General features: G+C 38.2%; 2 protein-coding genes and 1 long non-coding RNA gene across 3 annotated transcripts in view; 2 read left to right on the plus strand and 1 right to left on the minus strand.

Annotated features, from left to right (window-relative positions):
• CRY1 (cryptochrome circadian regulator 1) overlaps positions 1-3,961 on the plus strand; it is a 44,031-nt gene extending 40,070 nt beyond the window's left edge. The window contains exons 11-13 of the mRNA XM_039877869.1: positions 2,324-2,395; positions 2,470-2,573; positions 3,358-3,961. Of these exons, the coding sequence (XP_039733803.1) occupies positions 2,324-2,395; positions 2,470-2,573 (176 nt within the window). The 3' untranslated portion in view covers positions 3,358-3,961. The remainder of the gene's footprint in view (positions 1-2,323; positions 2,396-2,469; positions 2,574-3,357) is intronic.
• A 3,281-nt stretch (positions 3,962-7,242) lies between these two features.
• Positions 7,243-15,751, plus strand: MTERF2 (mitochondrial transcription termination factor 2). Its single transcript, XM_039877874.1, is given in 3 exon segments — positions 7,243-7,459; positions 13,469-13,918; positions 13,921-15,751. Coding segments are annotated over 2 exon segments (1,155 nt in total). The 5' UTR covers positions 7,243-7,459; positions 13,469-13,527; the 3' UTR covers positions 14,685-15,751.
• Positions 11,240-13,471, minus strand: LOC120614913 (uncharacterized). Its single transcript, XR_005656128.1, has 2 exons — positions 12,475-13,471; positions 11,240-11,498 (listed from the first exon to the last, which is right to left on the minus strand). It is a non-coding gene; the product is annotated as an uncharacterized LOC120614913 (long non-coding RNA).
• Positions 15,752-16,718: the final 967 nt, after the last annotated feature.

A 16,718-nucleotide genomic window follows, 5' to 3' on the forward strand; every position in this document is an offset into this window, starting at 1 on the left:
TGAGGGATCTTTTGGGGGCGATGAAAATATTCCAAAACTAGATTGTGTTGATGGTTACACAACTCTGTAAATTTACTAAAACTTGTTGAATTGTAAACTTGAAACAGATGAATTTTATGGTATGTCAAGTATACTTCAAAATTGCTTTTTAAAACCACTATTTACTATAGAGAGTTTAGAAAATTCAGAAAAATATAATAGAGACAGTCAATATAAAAATGTTGCTGTTTTTCCTTTGAATTTCTTTTTTAGGCAATTTTCCCCTCATAGTTTCTTTAAGTTAGAATTTTATAAGTGGAAAATCTTTTTGGTGCTACTGATAGTATAACATAGGGGAAAGTGACTATATAAACTTTTGGCCTTAAAAAACTTTTTTTTAAACAAGAAATGCTTTTTTTAAGTTGCTTTTACTCTAAGATCCCCATCTTATATAATCTTGGCATTTGAAATTTAACTGCTATGATGTCTACTGAAGACATATATAGGGATTTGTGGTATTTGTAAATGACTAAGCTGGTCATAGCCAATTGATGAGCAAAGCTCTGTCCTCTACTCATTGTCTCTTGTACTATTATTCTTATGAAAATATGATTTATTACATTTTTACGGGGAAGTTATAGGTGATAGAGGTATTCATGAATTTAGGGACTTAGGGAGATCCTAAGTGCCTGCTTATCGTTTAGCTCTCTAAGGAAATAAAATCCCATCTTAAGGCAATTCCTAATATATTTATTGAACACATTAATTTACCCCCTCCTCCTAAAGGTAATCACTCTCATAATTTCTAATACTAGTTTTGCCCATTTTTGAACTTTATAGAATCATAGTTTGTATTCATTTTTTGGGTCTGGCTGCTTTCACTCAATATTTTCTAATGAGATTATTCTCATTTATCTTAGAACTATAAGAGGAATAAACTGAAGTTGAGAAAATGAAACTGAGGCGACTAGTTTATGACTTGGCCTATGGGCCATCTCTGTGAATCTTCCAGTGAAATTGACCTTTCCTTCCCTAGTATCCCCATTGTGTCCTGTACCAACTTCCATCCCAACACCTAATAACATGACTTTGTGCTTAGTAATTTTATGTATCTGTCTCCTCTCACGTGACTGTGAGCCCCTTGAAGACAGACCTCACTCACGTCTTAGTAGTATTTGTATCCATAGTACCTGGCATAATCTCTAGCATAAACAGGCCATCAGTAAATTTATAAATAAATTCTAAAATATACATAACATAAAACTTAGCATTTTAACCATTTAAAATGTACAATTCAGTGGAATTAAGTACTTTCACATTGTCGTGTGAAGTTTAAAATAGTGTTGTACAAAAATAATGCATGGCAACGAGTTGATACCAGAAGCCTTGCTGATGGTAAGACTAGGAGGAGCACCATTCAGTGGTGAAGCTGCCATAGTCCAGAGTCTTACCTTCACTCTTACAACTTCAAAAACAATATTTTCAGCATAGAGGTCACCATTCTGTGAACAACAGACTCAAAATTTTTGAATCATGTGAATTAAAATATCAACAGGGAATGCTAGATTATTAATTTATGGTGGAGATAGCCTTTCCAATGATAGTTTTCATCCCTGATCAGGGCACCCAACTTCTCCAATTTCGAATATCCGAAAAGCTGAATTCTTTATTCAGGATAACTTGATGAGCATGAAATTATAACAAAAATAAGTAGATTATCTTGTTAAGGCCATGAGGTGACTTCTCTTAGGGCTAGAATGCTCATTTTTTTCCATAATCTGGACACAGTGACAAAAATGTTTCTCTAGAACCTACTTTTCTGAGCTGACCCACTGTTTCTTTTTAGAAGGGTTGATATATTTGCTCAGGCTAGGTAACTGTCACATTGTCTGTGTCTCCTCCTCATTTTGTGATTTGAATTGTTTAATTCTCATCTGGCAGACCCTTATTCCCTTATCTCTAAAGACATATATTTTGGACAGGTGTGCTGAGGGAGGAGTGTAGAATAGAAGGTCAAAAGGTGAAGAAAGGATGTATATCTCACTGTTGCCCTATGTTTTGCCTTTGTGGTCAAGTGCCTAATTGTTGTCATCCAGTAAAGAAATTTTTTAAAGAAAATGATTACCAGTGATTTTTGCCTTTTAACAGTCAATATTTCTATGACCCTAAATTTCAGTTTTCCTGATTTGGGCATGTGATTTTTGGATCATATGAAGGATTAAAGTTTTGTCCTAAAAAGCATACATGACCTTAAATACAAATGCTAAAAATTGGATTTGTAGTCTTACTATATACAACTTGGAATTTATTTTAAGTAATTTTACTATGTTTTAAATACTAACAGGTTGCTCTCAAGGGAGTGGTAGTTTACATTATGCTCATGGAGACTGTCAGCAAACTCACCTATTAAAACAAGGTAAGTATAAAGCATTTGAGCTTACTGTTCTTTCCACTTTTCCTGTTGTTAACGTACATTTTTTAAATGTGTAGGAAGAAGCTCCATGGGCACTGGTCTCAGCAGTGGGAAACGTCCTAGTCAGGAGGAGGACATGCAGAGTATCGGTCCTAAAGTCCAGCGACAAAGCACTAATTAGGTAACTATTGTAGAGCTTTATTGCTTGCTTTAATGTAGTGTGTAATCAACATAAATTAAGATAATTTCCAAAATGGAGCTAATCTCTGTTTTCAAACCAGAGAGGCATAAATTTCTCAGTGACTTTTACAAAATCAGTTCTTAGACGAGAGAAATGCATCTGTACAGGACAAAATGATTCACTCATTTTTATGGTCATCTTATTCAGTGACCTTTAAATTTGAAAAGTTTATGAATTTGTGCTCAGGTTTTTTTCTCAGAAAGAGATCTTTTTCATTTTCTTATGTAACCATGATTCTAAAACAAAGTGACTTTTTAATTTTAATTTGTAATTTTAGTAGTATTAATATAATCCCTTTATAAACTTTCCCCCAAATCTTTGCCTCTTAAGTCTTTATAATTTTTTTTTTCATCTATTGTGATACTTCTGAAATCTAAATTCTTTCTAGTTTGGAAATAGTTTAATTTTTAAAAAATGTTGGCACTTTTGGGAAGTATCAAAAAAGCCATACCTATATTCAGTTCAGTTGGCTATTGAATACTAGTTTGTGAAGTAAATTTATATGAAAAGTATTTATACAGTGCAGTTGCCAGTTTTTAAAGACTTTTGTTTCTTTAGTTATCTTAAACTATCTCCGTTTAAAAAATTATTGCTGTTTTTTTATTGCCAACCTAATTAGACTATATTTTTCTTGAAGGCAATGTCCGTAAACACTCATCAAATTTTTATAATTTAATTCCTTGCAATCAAGCTTTACCTAGTTTTTTTTCCCCTTAAATCACAGAAAACATTCAAGAGGAATACTGTTGCAGCTGAAATTGGTGGGGGAGTTCAATACTGTTTTCAGTTAAATTATTTTAAAATGTTCTTTGATGGAAAGCAGTTGTTTCTAATGACATTTCTGTGGTTTTCAACTTTTTATGAATTTCACATAGGACACATGGTAATTTGTATATAAAGAACTTGGTAAAAGAAGTTGCTTAATGTAAATATAAATAGTCACAATTAGTATAGACCCATCAATATATTTTTGATAATTTTTCATGTATGGTAAAAGTGTAAGTGGCAAAGTGATACTCTGATATAAAAATCAAAGTTTTGAGAGTCAGTGTGGGAAAATAGAAGGTTTTTAGACTTTCTTAAAAGACTTTGTTAAAATTTTCTTGACATCATTGCTCTAACTTTGCACTCTTTGATAATGTTTTAGAAAATGTGTGTAATCAAAATTGGTAGTTGTAGCCTCTGTTAACACAGTATATGTTTTAAAGCTTCATATGTGCCTGTTTTGACCATATTTGTAATAGTATCATGTGTTGTTCTCTGTCTCCCTTTATTTGTTCATTTACAGCCAAAGTGACCTTGTTATTAAAGTATATGCATATATGGAATCTTGTGTACTTTGTGTTGTTTTTTTCTTCTTCTTTTTTAATTTTTTGTTTGTTTTAGGTAAGGAGGAAAGCATTGGTCTGTGAGATGTGATTACAAATTAAATAGATTCTATAAATGTCATCATTCTGAATGAAGGAACAGCTTCCATATAGTTAGTAAAATAGTATTTTTAAGATTATTCCAAATAAGAATACTGTCTTCCAAATACCTTATACTTTCAAAAATAAAGTTATCTGCAAGAAAGATGTAAAACCAGAGATTTTTTTTCAAGTAATGGGGATTGTAACCATGAGTTAGTCAGTACAGGGTAACAAGTTAAGAATGTGGGCTCTTAAGTCAGATGCCTGATGACTCTGTTACTCGTTAGCTTGAGAATGGGCGCATTATTAACCTTCTATGCTTTCTTTTTTCTCATCTATAGAATAGGGATGAGTGTAGTATCTGCTTCATACTGCATATGAAATGCTCATGACAGTACCTGGCATGTGGTGGGATATACTAGATAAATGTTAGTTACAGGGCTGCCATGCTGTATAGCTTACTGGATCGTGCAGAGCGTAGTCTGCATAACTGTATGCTGCAGCTCTGGTCAGCTGCCATTATTGCCGTTACTATTGTTATATCCTTTTCCTGTCACTAGTAGGCTAATTCTTGCCATTTAGAATTATAACAAGTAGCTTTGTGTTTCTTCATCTTTAGTAGTGAGAGATGTTTAGTGTGATAATCATTTAAAGGTAACTCAAGATAAATTTGAGTCAAAAATCCAGAAACAACATATTTTCAGATGACATGCATTTTTTAAAGTATCCTGGCTAATGAGTTATTACTGATCAATAAACTCCACTACTGAAAAAAGAAAAAAAAGAAGCGCATTATCTTTTTTCACCATTGTTAATAAGAAGGAATATTTTAGTTGTTTTTCAGGACATCTGTACTTCATATCCTACTGTTTGAACCTGTTTGCACTGTACAGAATTGAGAAATCTATATATAGGCCTACAATTTACCATTACCATCCAGAGGAATACAAGATTCAGTTTTTATGAGAATAAATAAGTATTTTAGTAAAAGAACACTAGCATAGGCACTGCTATTTTACACAGATATGTAATATGTTTTGTTTTATTTTTTTAGGGGTTTTGCGGGGGAAAGCTTTTTCAATATAGTCTAAATTGTGACTAAGAAGAATCATGAAAGGGAAAGAGAGGTATCAATGTGCTCCAACAGAGCAGATGAACTATGTCTGAATGTAGTTTTCTCCCCCTAACTATAAGGGTTAGTGTACTAGAAGCCCTGCCTATTGGTGGTCGAGGGATTTAAGACCTTTTATTCATTTAGCAAATACTTCTTGAACTCTTCGTACCAAAAACTGCTGGAACAATTGTATTGAGGGAACCAAGCTTTTGAATGAACCTATGCAAAGTCTTTATGTTCTTCACATTCATTTAAATTAGTAAATTTGGGATATAAAAGACTGATAACAATATCATTTTTCATTCATACTAAAAACTTCAGGATCTCCCCACGATTTCATACATGTTTGTAATTTTCTTATAGATAGTGTGCATATCCTAAATTCTTTCCCCCATTTCTCCATCCAAAATTTTTTTGTCTGATTTTTATGGTCCTATAAGTGTGCTATTTAAATATTTTGAATGAGAAAGGCTTTGGGTAATGTTTAATACAGTTGGCATAGCTAAGTCAGTCAGTTTCAAGTTTTGATTACAATTCACAGGATCATTCGTATTCCCATTTCTCACACAGTTATGTGGGGCCCAGTAAGAGCCTCCGGCAGCACCCTAGTGCCCATCTCTACTCCCTCTCTCCTGACCAGTGATTTCAGCATGCAGCTCTAAGGCCTGAGTTTACATTCCTCAACTTCCTTCTCCTCTCTGTATCTTACTCTAATTCTCTTTTAATAAATGCATGTGAAACACTTAATTTAGTCTGGACCCCAAGTCCTTGTATTTCAGGAAAAAGTGTTCAATAAAACCATGAATAATAAGGTTTTTGTATAAGAGTAACTCAGGGAAGAGGGTTACTGAACTAGCACTCCCCTACCTCATATACATTAGCTACTCAGTTAATTCTAGAATATCCTGGAGATCAAAGTCCATCTTGAGACAAGGAGCCAGGATTCTTGCTGGAATTAAAGTGTGTCAGTCCCTCTGGAATTAAAGTGTCAGTCTCTCTCAACAAAGCCTACTGAGCACAAATTGGGTACCAAGGCGATACTCAAAGATTTAATTAGCATTTCCTGAGTCCCTACCATGTGCCAAGTATTGTTCATAGGAAAATAAATTCATCAGTATCCTCAGGAAGTCAACTCCACAAGGTTAGAGAGCCATCTAGAAGAATTATGGTGCTGTGTGTTACAGCTGTGTCAGGACTGTGCACAATGTGCTATGTTAACAGTAAGGGAGGGGCTGCCAGCTTAGGAAAATCACAGCTGTCCTGCTTCCAATTCCACACGTACGCGGAGGACAGCCAGGCAGGATCAGGGCGGTCTGTCCTTGGAAACATTCAACTCTAGTTGCGATTAATCATGTTACTGGTTGTCAATGTGTTTGTCCTCCACAAGAATGTAAACTCCACCAGAACAGGAAAAGTACTTTTTATTCTCCATCATCTTGTTCGCCACTGTCTTCTCATTGCTGTTTCACATGCTTGGCACTTAACAGGCATGCCACACGTTGTTGGTTGATTGGGTGGACACATGAGAATAAACGGGGCAGACATTAAGCCTGGCTTTCAGGAAAAATTATAAAGTTGACATCACAAGTAATAATTGGAATGTGAACCTCTTGGCAGTTATCAGAAAAGGCAAGTATTTAGGTGAAGGCGGCAGGAAGGCTTTTAAAGTTCTCTGCTGGGTTGGGGATGGAGAGGGTGGGTAGCAAGAAGGCTAGATATGCTTCAAAGAGGTTTGGGGCTTTTTAAAACTACATTTCTTTTGTAAATTAGTTCTATGGAATTATTTGGAGAATTCTGAATGACTCTAGCTTGAAGATACAGTAGTTTCTGAGTTACTTCTACGTCTTTTCTCACGGGCTACTGACATTCCCCAAGGGACAAAACGACTGAAACTCCAACTCTTTCAAATACTGGGAAGGAAATGGTGTGAAATTGCCACAGGCAGTAACTGTCGGCACCCGGCGACAGCCCTTGGATAGCTGGTTCCCAGGCTGGCCCAGCTCTGCGAGCCCCACCCCGCCTTGCGGCGTCCGCGGGCGTCGGGAGGGTCACGTTGCCTGTGTCCCGCGCCCTGATTGGCTGCAGCGGGGCTGCGAGGGCGTGCGCCTGCGGGCTCTTGGGTCTCCTGTGCCCTGTTGTCCGCGGGCAGAGGGGCAGGTGGCCTGCTGGGCGCTGGGGACCCTGAGCTTAGTCCCCAGCCCTCGGGAAGACGACTGGCCACGGGGATCATCGGCCGGATGAGGGAGGAAGGACAGAGCCAGGGACCCAGGACTCACTGCCCCTTAAGGAGTAGACACAGACAGGTGAGTCGCGATCTTCCTCCCCCGGGGGGGGTGGGGAAGGGTCGGGAGGATTCGTCACCGGCACGGCAGCGGCCGAGAGGCAGGGGTCTAGGGCCACCCACCGCGAAACCGCCCTCCCGGCCCGCCGCTCAGCTCCGCCGGGGCTGGGCGGACGCCGGGGCGCCGCAGGTCCCGGGTCTTTCTGGAGCAGCTCAGGCGCCACAGGATGGATGTGTGGGTTTCGTGCGCTCCGAGATCTTTTTACTTGGGTCTTCGTTTTTCCTGGCTTATAAACATTGGGGTTAATTTGAAACTGTCGGTAGATCGTACACGTTATAAAAGTAGAATTTAATCGAAGTTACTGGTGTTTATATGTTATGGATATTACAGAAATGGATTTCACTCCTGAAAAATGTCTAAAAAACATGAAGTTTCTTAAAATAGCCTACATGGTGTTTTAACAAACATTTACTAAAAGCATTATATCTGGACTCTGGAGCCAAGCCGTTGGGTTTGAATACAAGGCCTGCCCTTTATTAGCCGAGAAACCTTTACCTGCAGCTGTGTTCTCATCTTTGAAATGTGTTGTTGTGATGCTTTACTGAGTTTTCTGAATACTGTGTGATTTATGATATCAACTAATTTAATCTTCACATCACCCAGGATGTAGTGTTCCCATTTTCCTGATGCTCAAACACAACTAATGACCAGGAACTAAGTCCAGGCAGCTCACAGTTTTAGCCACTACATTAAGGTGCTTCATGAACGTGGTTTGTCAGTTCCAGTTGACAAACACGGATTTTTGTTCCTCTGTGGACCAAGTTCTTTGCTGGGTGCAGCGGGTAAAGTAGAAGAGCACTCAGACCCTGCCCTCCTGGTGCCTTCAGTCTAGTACAGATTGTTCACATTTGGGCTGCAGGGCACCCATGAATCCTGCCACAATCTTTTGCAAACTGTAGATATGAGTCTTTTTTTTGAATGAGAGTCTGTGGCTCTCATCAGATGGATCTGTAATCCAAGGATATGAAGAAACATTTTAGCAGAAGAGCTAGTGTTAGCATAATGCCATTGCGTGAGTGTTTAAAAAAAAAAAAGCCAAAATACTGGTTGAATAAATAACAAACTTAAGGGAGTATAGTGCTACAGTAGGGTCAAGAGCAAGGTGCCATGGAGGAGCACATACTAAAGTCACTTGCCTATGAATGCCTCCTAGCGTCACCGATGTCAGCCAGGTGAAGGTTAGAGAAGCAATTCATAGAACACAGTGGTGACCAGTCTGTGCCCTCATGGAGGGTGAGACAAAAAACACATCAACAGCTGCAGCTATGACAGGTGGCACAGAGGAGCAGTCCATGATTCCACGAGAGCCTATAATGGGAACAGGAGGCTCCATCTATTCATGGAGGTCATGGAAGTTTCCCCAGGAAAGTGACACTTAACCTTGGAGTTAGGGGCACTTTGAGCCTGGAGAACAGTCCTCAGTCTTCAAAGACCCTGTGGTGGGAACAAGTGGAGCACCAGGGACTGAAAGGAAGCAGGTGGTGGCTCGTGCAGGGGGACTGGAATTTGGGTGGCAACAGAGCCCAGACAAAGAACCCTTGTAGGCCATGGCAAGGTATTTTTATTTTGTTTTAAGTCTTTATCCCAAAGTGCCATTGAAAAGCTTATTGTAGGGAGGTGACAGGATCACATTTTGAGAAGCAGCTGGAGAAGTACCCAAGTGGATTAAGTGAAGCCCTGGACAAGGACAGGATCAGAGGAGAGAGTCTAGAACCGAGCCTTGAAGATGAGCCTCCAAAGGAGACAGATAAAGGAAGGTCCGATATGTAGGAAGGAAGGAGGAGAACTGGGAGAATGGGAAATCCTGCAGGTCAAGTGAGGGAGATTTCACGGAGAAAGTGGTCAACTGCGGAGTGGTCAACTGCGCCTATACCGCAGAGGTCAAGCGATAGGAACTAAAGCTACTCATTGGCTCTAATCATATGGGAGTTGTTTTTATTGGAAGCCATATAAGTAGGAGGAGAGAAAATGGAGAAAAAGGAGAATTCACAAGAATTAACTGAGGGGAAGAGAAAAATAGGGTTTTAGCTGGAGTGGCAGTGGGAGGAAGAACCATTGAGGTGAGGGTGGGAGCCTCAGAGAGGAGGATACAGATGAAGGAGTGCATACATGAGAAAGAAGGGCTCTGCAGATCCCAGGCCAGAGGGGTTGAGATCAGCGCCTTTGTAGAGATTACCGGGATAATGAAAGGTGTTAAGTGCAGGGAAGAGGCTATAGCAGGAGGTTTATGTTTGGTGGGATGAGTTGCTCTCCTTTCTTTGTAGGAGTGGCAAGGGTATTGGTTAAGAGTGAAGGAGGGAATGGGGTTCGGGGGAAGCTGGAGATCCGAGTTGCGAATATTTGACATAGTTTGGTAGGGGATGTGCAAGAGTGAATTGACCAGATATTGTTTTAGGTTGGAGCCAAGTATGCAGCAAGGCCAGAAAGTTCCCACTTGGCTCATTCAGGGAATTACAAAGTAGTAGGGGAGTAAGAATGGAAGCTAGCTAGAAACAGAAGCTACATTTACTGTATAACAAAGGAGGCATCACAAATCATGGGGAATGGAAGGATTGTTCAAAAATAGTGTTTGGAGATAGCTAAACTTTGATAAAATCTGTTTAGATTCTTAGCTCGCAGCCAAATTCCAAATGAATTGAAAGAGCTTTTAAAATTCAAGCAAAAATATATAAGGAAATATAGATGAATTTTTATCTAATCATCTGATGCTTAAAAGCAGTAGGAATCATGAAGGAAAACTTCCCTGACCCTTTGCCCACTTAAATTAACCACTTTGTTCTGACACATACTATATATATATGAACCTTAAAGACATTCTAAGCCAGACATAAAGGACAAATATTGTATGACTGCACTTACATGAAGTACTAAGAGTAGGCAAATTCGTAGAGAAGAAAACAAGTTACAAGGGGCTGAGAGGAGAAAGGAGTAGGGAATTATTGTTTAATGGGTACAGAGTTGGTGTTTGGGATGATGAAAAAGTTCTAGAAATAGTGGTAGTAGTTGTGCAGTATTTTGAATTTAGTTAATGTACACTTAAAATAGTAAATTTTATGTTACATATATCTTGCCACTAAAAAAAAAAAAGTAACCAGTTTGGTATGCTAAAACTGGAGAAAATATTTACAAAAATAAGATTATCCTTAAAATATTTAAGAGTTTGTATACAAGAAAAGCAGAAAGATTGCCATTTAAAAAGGCAAAAGGCAGTAATAATTCACAAAAGGAAATGAAGATGGTCAAAATAATTTAAAAAAAGGTTAGCCTCACTATTAAACTGAAGTTAAGTTAGTGTTATATTCATTTTTCACATATTAAAATTAAAACTGATGACTCACTAATACCTCTTATGAGAATGTCAATTGAAATAGCTTTTCTGGATAGTAAATCAACAACTTAGCTTTTCAAATGTTCACACATCTCCTCTATAGTAATTCTACTTCTAGGAATTCATCCTAAAGGAAAAAATAGGAAATGTGGACAGATATTCAGCATATACCAAAGAATTACAGAGAGCCCAAATGCTAGGGAACGAATTATACAGAATTATAGTAATCCCATATATCATGCACTCATTTAAAATATTTAGAGCGTTTTCGATGCCAAAGTTAGATACAAGTGGATAAAATAAAAGAATAAATTGTATATACATTGGGTATTGATTACAGAGGAGTCACAACCCTTGTGCTTTTCACTTTTGCAGTCAACCTTTTGTTCATCCCAGAGAGAATGAGATAGAGCAAGACATAATCAACAGCTTTTATTGTTCAGACAGCTCACCTGAGCACATGATAACTTCACTCCGTAGTAAGCAGGAAATGGGAGTCAGTCCGCGTTTCCCTTAGGTTCACTGGGGCAGGAGCCTCATGCCTGTGTTAAGTGTTGAATATTTGATGATCTGTCAATTTTTGTAAGGTGACCCTCACAGCAAGCCAGCTCCTTCATCTGGCGCTTAGCCAACACTGGCGTGTGTTCCTCCTGTTGGTGTCCAGTGTGGGGCCTGCTTAAGAAATTTTCAAGGAAAATTCTGAGTTTTTGTAATTTTCACTTTATTGGCTGAGTTTAGAACCTCGCTCACATATAAGGCAACTTTATATATTTTAAAATTATAATAAACATGGAATAAAACTGGACTTATATATCAAAATATGAAGTTTTCTGTAGGTGGTAGGATTATGAAAACTTTTTTTCAGTTCCTATACTTCTCAGAATTTGGCAAATTCTCTGTGGTGAGAATGTATTGCTTTTATAAGTAGTTATTTTGGATAGCCAAAGCACTTAAAATGCGATTTTTAGTAATTCTTTGTAAAAAATTTACTTCTGTCTAAAATATAATTTAAAGTCATATTACTATAAGAATTTTAGCTACAGGTCTTTCCTAGTAACAGAAATAAATGGAGGCTCTGTGTGAAGTACTTGACATGCATTTTTAACCCTTGCAATATTCCTGTAAAGTTTACCTGCTGTGCTCTCCATTTTACAGATAGTACTATTGTGATTATAACTAATGTGTATTGAACATGTATGATGAGGCACTGTTTTCATCACATTTGTTTACTTGTTTAAAGGCCAATCAACTTTCCCAAGATGATCCCATAAATTAGAGCCAGGACTGCGTGTGGACAGTTTGACTGCAGAGCCCACACTCCTTCCAGCGTGTGGTACAGATGAGCGGCCCGAGCTTGTGGGCCCCCTTAAACAGTGGTCGCGTGGGGCTCCAGCCTAGATCCGCCTCTGCCCTTCCTCATTGTACCTCCTTCTTTCTGTGAAAATCCATGGTCTTCTTAGAAACTTAAAAAAAAATACTTTCATATTTACATCTTGGCTATTAAGGAATCACCTGAAGGAAACTCTGGTTGAACCACGAGAAATAAAACAGAAGCTATGCCTACAATTATTTTGGACATTTTGGACATTGCAGGCACTAACAATGAGCTGTCGTTACAAATAGTAAACCAAAATGAGAACATCGTTACCTGTTATTTTTTTTCTTTAAAAATAAGCATTTCTTTGGATGAGTTAGGACAGGCTTGAAAGGCGAAGAGTCCTTGGCAAACATGGCAAGAGCATTATTAAGGGCAGGGATCGGAAATCGCTTTTTTCGATTTAACTTCATACCTACAAATTATAAGGGAAGGCTGCTGAAGGAGTTAGATAAATACCTCAGCACTACGCACTTTTGTGGTAGGACCGAAACACTTAACTCTCAGGCACTGAAAGTTAGAACAAACTGGGCATGTTTTCATTACTAGAGACATAATAGTGCCAAAGGCTGCAATGCATTCGGCACAGTATAACCATCTCTAGGTGCCTAAAGTAAAGCTGTCGAGTGGGGACAGCTGGTAGACTGTTCTCAAAGTCATTCCCCATTCCACAGCCAACATGATCCCCCATCGGCTCCACTGGGGCAGTCACATGGCATTTCTCATTTTACCTGGCTCAGACTTATTTTAAATAAATTAACTGACAGACTTCCGGTAATAGTTATTCAGCAAAAATGTTCGCTCTAAAATATAAAATTAGAGATGACCCTACTCCCTTTCTTGGTAAGTTTTTACTTCAGCTAACCATCACCTTGAGAATGTAAAACCTTAAAAAATGTAAACTGTTAACAAAAAAACACTATGTATGTAATGTAGACCTAAAGAGAAACATATCAAAGTTGTAGGAAGAGGAATTTGTATCAAAATAATATCCAAGGTCTGTGAATCATTGAACTTTTTGTGGGCTTATTACTGATCTGTAAAATAAAAATAACTACTTCACAAGGTTGTCGCAAAGCTCAAATAGACAATGTATTTATAAAGAGGTATAATTCCTTTAAAAATTAAGAGGATATATGTAATATTCCATGTGAGTAGTTTTCCTAATTTAAATGTCTCTTTTCCATGCTCAGTTACAGCTAAATTTGTGTTTGTGTTCTAGAAGTCAGCACTCCTTATGTTAAAACGTGTATTTTCTTTCTTACAGGCACCATGAATACATTCTGAGTCCCAGGACGGTGGGGAGTAAGCCAGTGGATTGCAGGCATGTTGTGGAAGCTGCTGCTGAGATCCCAGCCTTGCAAGCTGTGTTCTTTGAGAAAGGTGCTATCGGCTCCCAAACACAGACCTATTTTACCATGCTTCACCTACACGACTGATAACCAGTCAAAAAAAGAAAACAAAAAAACAGTGGAAAAACTCTATAAATTTTCAGTGGACATCAGAAAAATTCGCAGATTAAAAGAATGGGTACTTTTGGAGGATGAAACCTATGTTGAAGAAATTGCAAATATTTTACAACAACTAGGTGCCGATGAGACGGCTGTAGCCAGTATTTTGGAACGCTGCCCAGAAGCAGTTGTCTGCACCCCAGCCGCTGTTCACACCCAAAGAGAACTCTGGCAGTCAGTCTGCAAAAACGAGGAAGAGTTAGTCAAGTTATAGAACAGTTTCCAGACTCTTTCTTTACTGTTAAACACCAGGAGAACCAGAAGCTGAACATTCAGTTCTTTCAAGAGTTGGGACTCAGAAATGTGGTCATCAGCAGATTTTTGACAACTGCATCTAGTATTTTTCATAATCCTGTTGAGAAGAATAAGGAAATGATAAGGATTCTCCAAGAGAATTATCTAAATTTAGGTGGCTCTGAAGCCAACATGAAAGTTTGGCTACTAAAATTATTAAGCCAAAACCCATTTATTTTGTTAAATTCTTCTGCAGCTATAAAGGAAACACTAGAATTTCTCCAGGAGCAGGGTTTCACAAACTTTGAAATTCTCCAACTTCTGTCCAAACTCAAAGGGTTTCTTTTTCAACTTTGCCCAAGAAGTATACAGAACAGTATTTCCTTCTCTAAAAATGCTTTTAAATGCACAGATCATGACCTAAAGCAACTAGTTTTGAAATGCCCTGCCCTTTTATATTATTCTGTTCCCATTTTGGAAGAGAGAATCGAGGGATTACTGAAAGAAGGAATTTCCATAGCTCAGATAAGAGAGACGCCAACGGTTCTTGAATTAACACCGCAGATAGTACAGTACAGAATAAGGAAACTGAATTCCTTAGGCTACAGAATAAAGGATGGACATCTAGCAAATCTACATGGAACGAAAAAAGAGTTTGAGGCTAACTTTGGTAAAATTCAGGCCAAAAAAGGAAGGCCATTATTTAACCCTGTGGCACCATTAAATGTTGAAGAGTAAGGAAGTTGCTTCTTTCTGGCGGTGTAGAGTGAAACTGAGTGATTCAGGCAGTTTACAGGTACCAGTCATTTTAAGAACCTGCTTAGCTTCTGAATTGTGTGTAAATTACCTCTAAATTATCGGACTCATTTGCTCTGTTTTAAAATATAAATTGCCTTTTTAAAAATAAAATTGGTAATTTTGACCTTAAGCCTTTTTTTAAAAAAACTCTTATACTATTAAATGGCACACCAGTGTGCTATGTCATAAGTGAAATCATTTCTAAGAAACTGACAAGTGCAGTCCCTTAATTCAGTCTGGGTACTTTTTTTTTTCACATAGCACATTTCATCTGGGATGCAGACCCAGACTTCTTCACCACCACCAGCTCTGAAGCATCACTCTACTGAGGTCTGAGTTCTGTAACTTAGTTTTAAGTGAAACATCTGCAGACTTCTAATACATTTTTTCAGAGAAAGCTGATTTTATTTCCTGGTTGGAATAAGTGAATATCTTTGAGAAACAAGTATTATTCATCCAAAAAGAACCATTAGAGCTTACTTATATTTGAAATTGACCATTTTATATCTCATGAAACACTTTTATGTGTATTCATTACTTATATTTGAAATTGACCATTTTATATCTCATGAAACACTTTTATGTGTATTCATTACTTTCCCCAATTTTCAGATGAAGAAACAAGCTTAGAAAGGCCACTTAGCTGCCAAGTGACAGAGCCCAGATTGACCATGGTCTGACTTCTTTTCAAACCTTGTGAGTAGAAAAAGGATTGCTTATGAGTTGGCATAAGAAAACTCACCTCTACCTGACCTTCCAAAAGAGTGAGTACCAGCAAATTTAGGGAGTTTAATAAAAACTTCTCTAAAATTCCTTAAATTTGAAATGATTTATTTTATATGCATTTGAAGTAAATGAGGCAGTTTAAAACTTCCTGAAAATCTACGTTTGCCTATAAAAGAGATAATGTGTGAGGATCATTATTGATTTTAGTAGCATTTCACATTTCTATTTCTAAATCTTGTTCCAAGATAAAGATTATCCAGATAAAGACTGGCTTGCTTTCAGCTGTGGAGTTTGAACTTTGTAACAAATACACAACCAGTTGCCTGACACTCAAATATCTGTGCACTATGCGTATATGGCCATAAGGAAAAAATGATGAAAAATGCAGGCCATGTCTTCAATTCAGCAAATCCAAGTAACCCTCCCTATCCATATCTATTCAGTTCCTTAGGAGAGTGAAAGAAATCTCTCTGCAGCACCTACTAAGCGCCAGCTGGGTACATTGTGCTTTGCAACGGTAAGAATTTGGTACTGTTGTTTACTGTTTGACTGATGAGGGGACTTGAGCATAGAGAGGGTAATTCACTTACCCAGTCACGTGGGAATGTCTTTCAAGGAAAAGAATGGCAGCCAGTACGGTCGGGGCAAGACTGAGTGTCACGGAGAGTGGTACAAAATGAAAGATGACCATCACAGGTCCATCTGAGGAGCAGGGTCTCATCCTAAGTGTGATGGAAAACCCGTGCAGAAATGTTAGTTTGTGCTTGTTCTGAAATCATCAGCGGTGCTCGCACGCTCAAGTGTCTCTCAGCTTGGAATAGATTATATGGTCACCTTTTAGATGTCAAATAGACAAATGGTGAAGTTGGAGTTGTAAGAAGTCAGGAGTAGAGGTCATCTGCATATCTGCTTATCTGTGGTTATTTAAAACTATGACTCTAGATGAGCTGGCACAGAAACAAAGTATAGATTTGTAACAGTGACTGGCCAAACCTGGAAAGGGTTGACCAGAGGCAGAAAAAGAGGACAGGAAAAGAGGACATGGTCAATAATGCTGAATGCCATGGAGGGGTCAACCAAAACAAGTGACCAATGGATTCGGCAAAAAGGAAATCGTTAGTTGGCCCTATCAAAAGTGATTCGGGTGGAATGAGAAAGGTAAGAAGGCAGCCGGAGTGGGTTGAGAGAACACAAGATGAGGAAGGGGCAGAACTTTAAAGTTTTTCAAGAAACTTTACTGCAAAGGGA

The sequence above is a fragment of the Pteropus medius genome, unplaced genomic scaffold (genome assembly GCF_902729225.1).
Source record: "Pteropus medius unplaced genomic scaffold, Ma_sr-lr_union100, whole genome shotgun sequence".
In the NCBI taxonomy this organism is placed as follows: Eukaryota; Metazoa; Chordata; class Mammalia; order Chiroptera; family Pteropodidae; genus Pteropus; species Pteropus medius.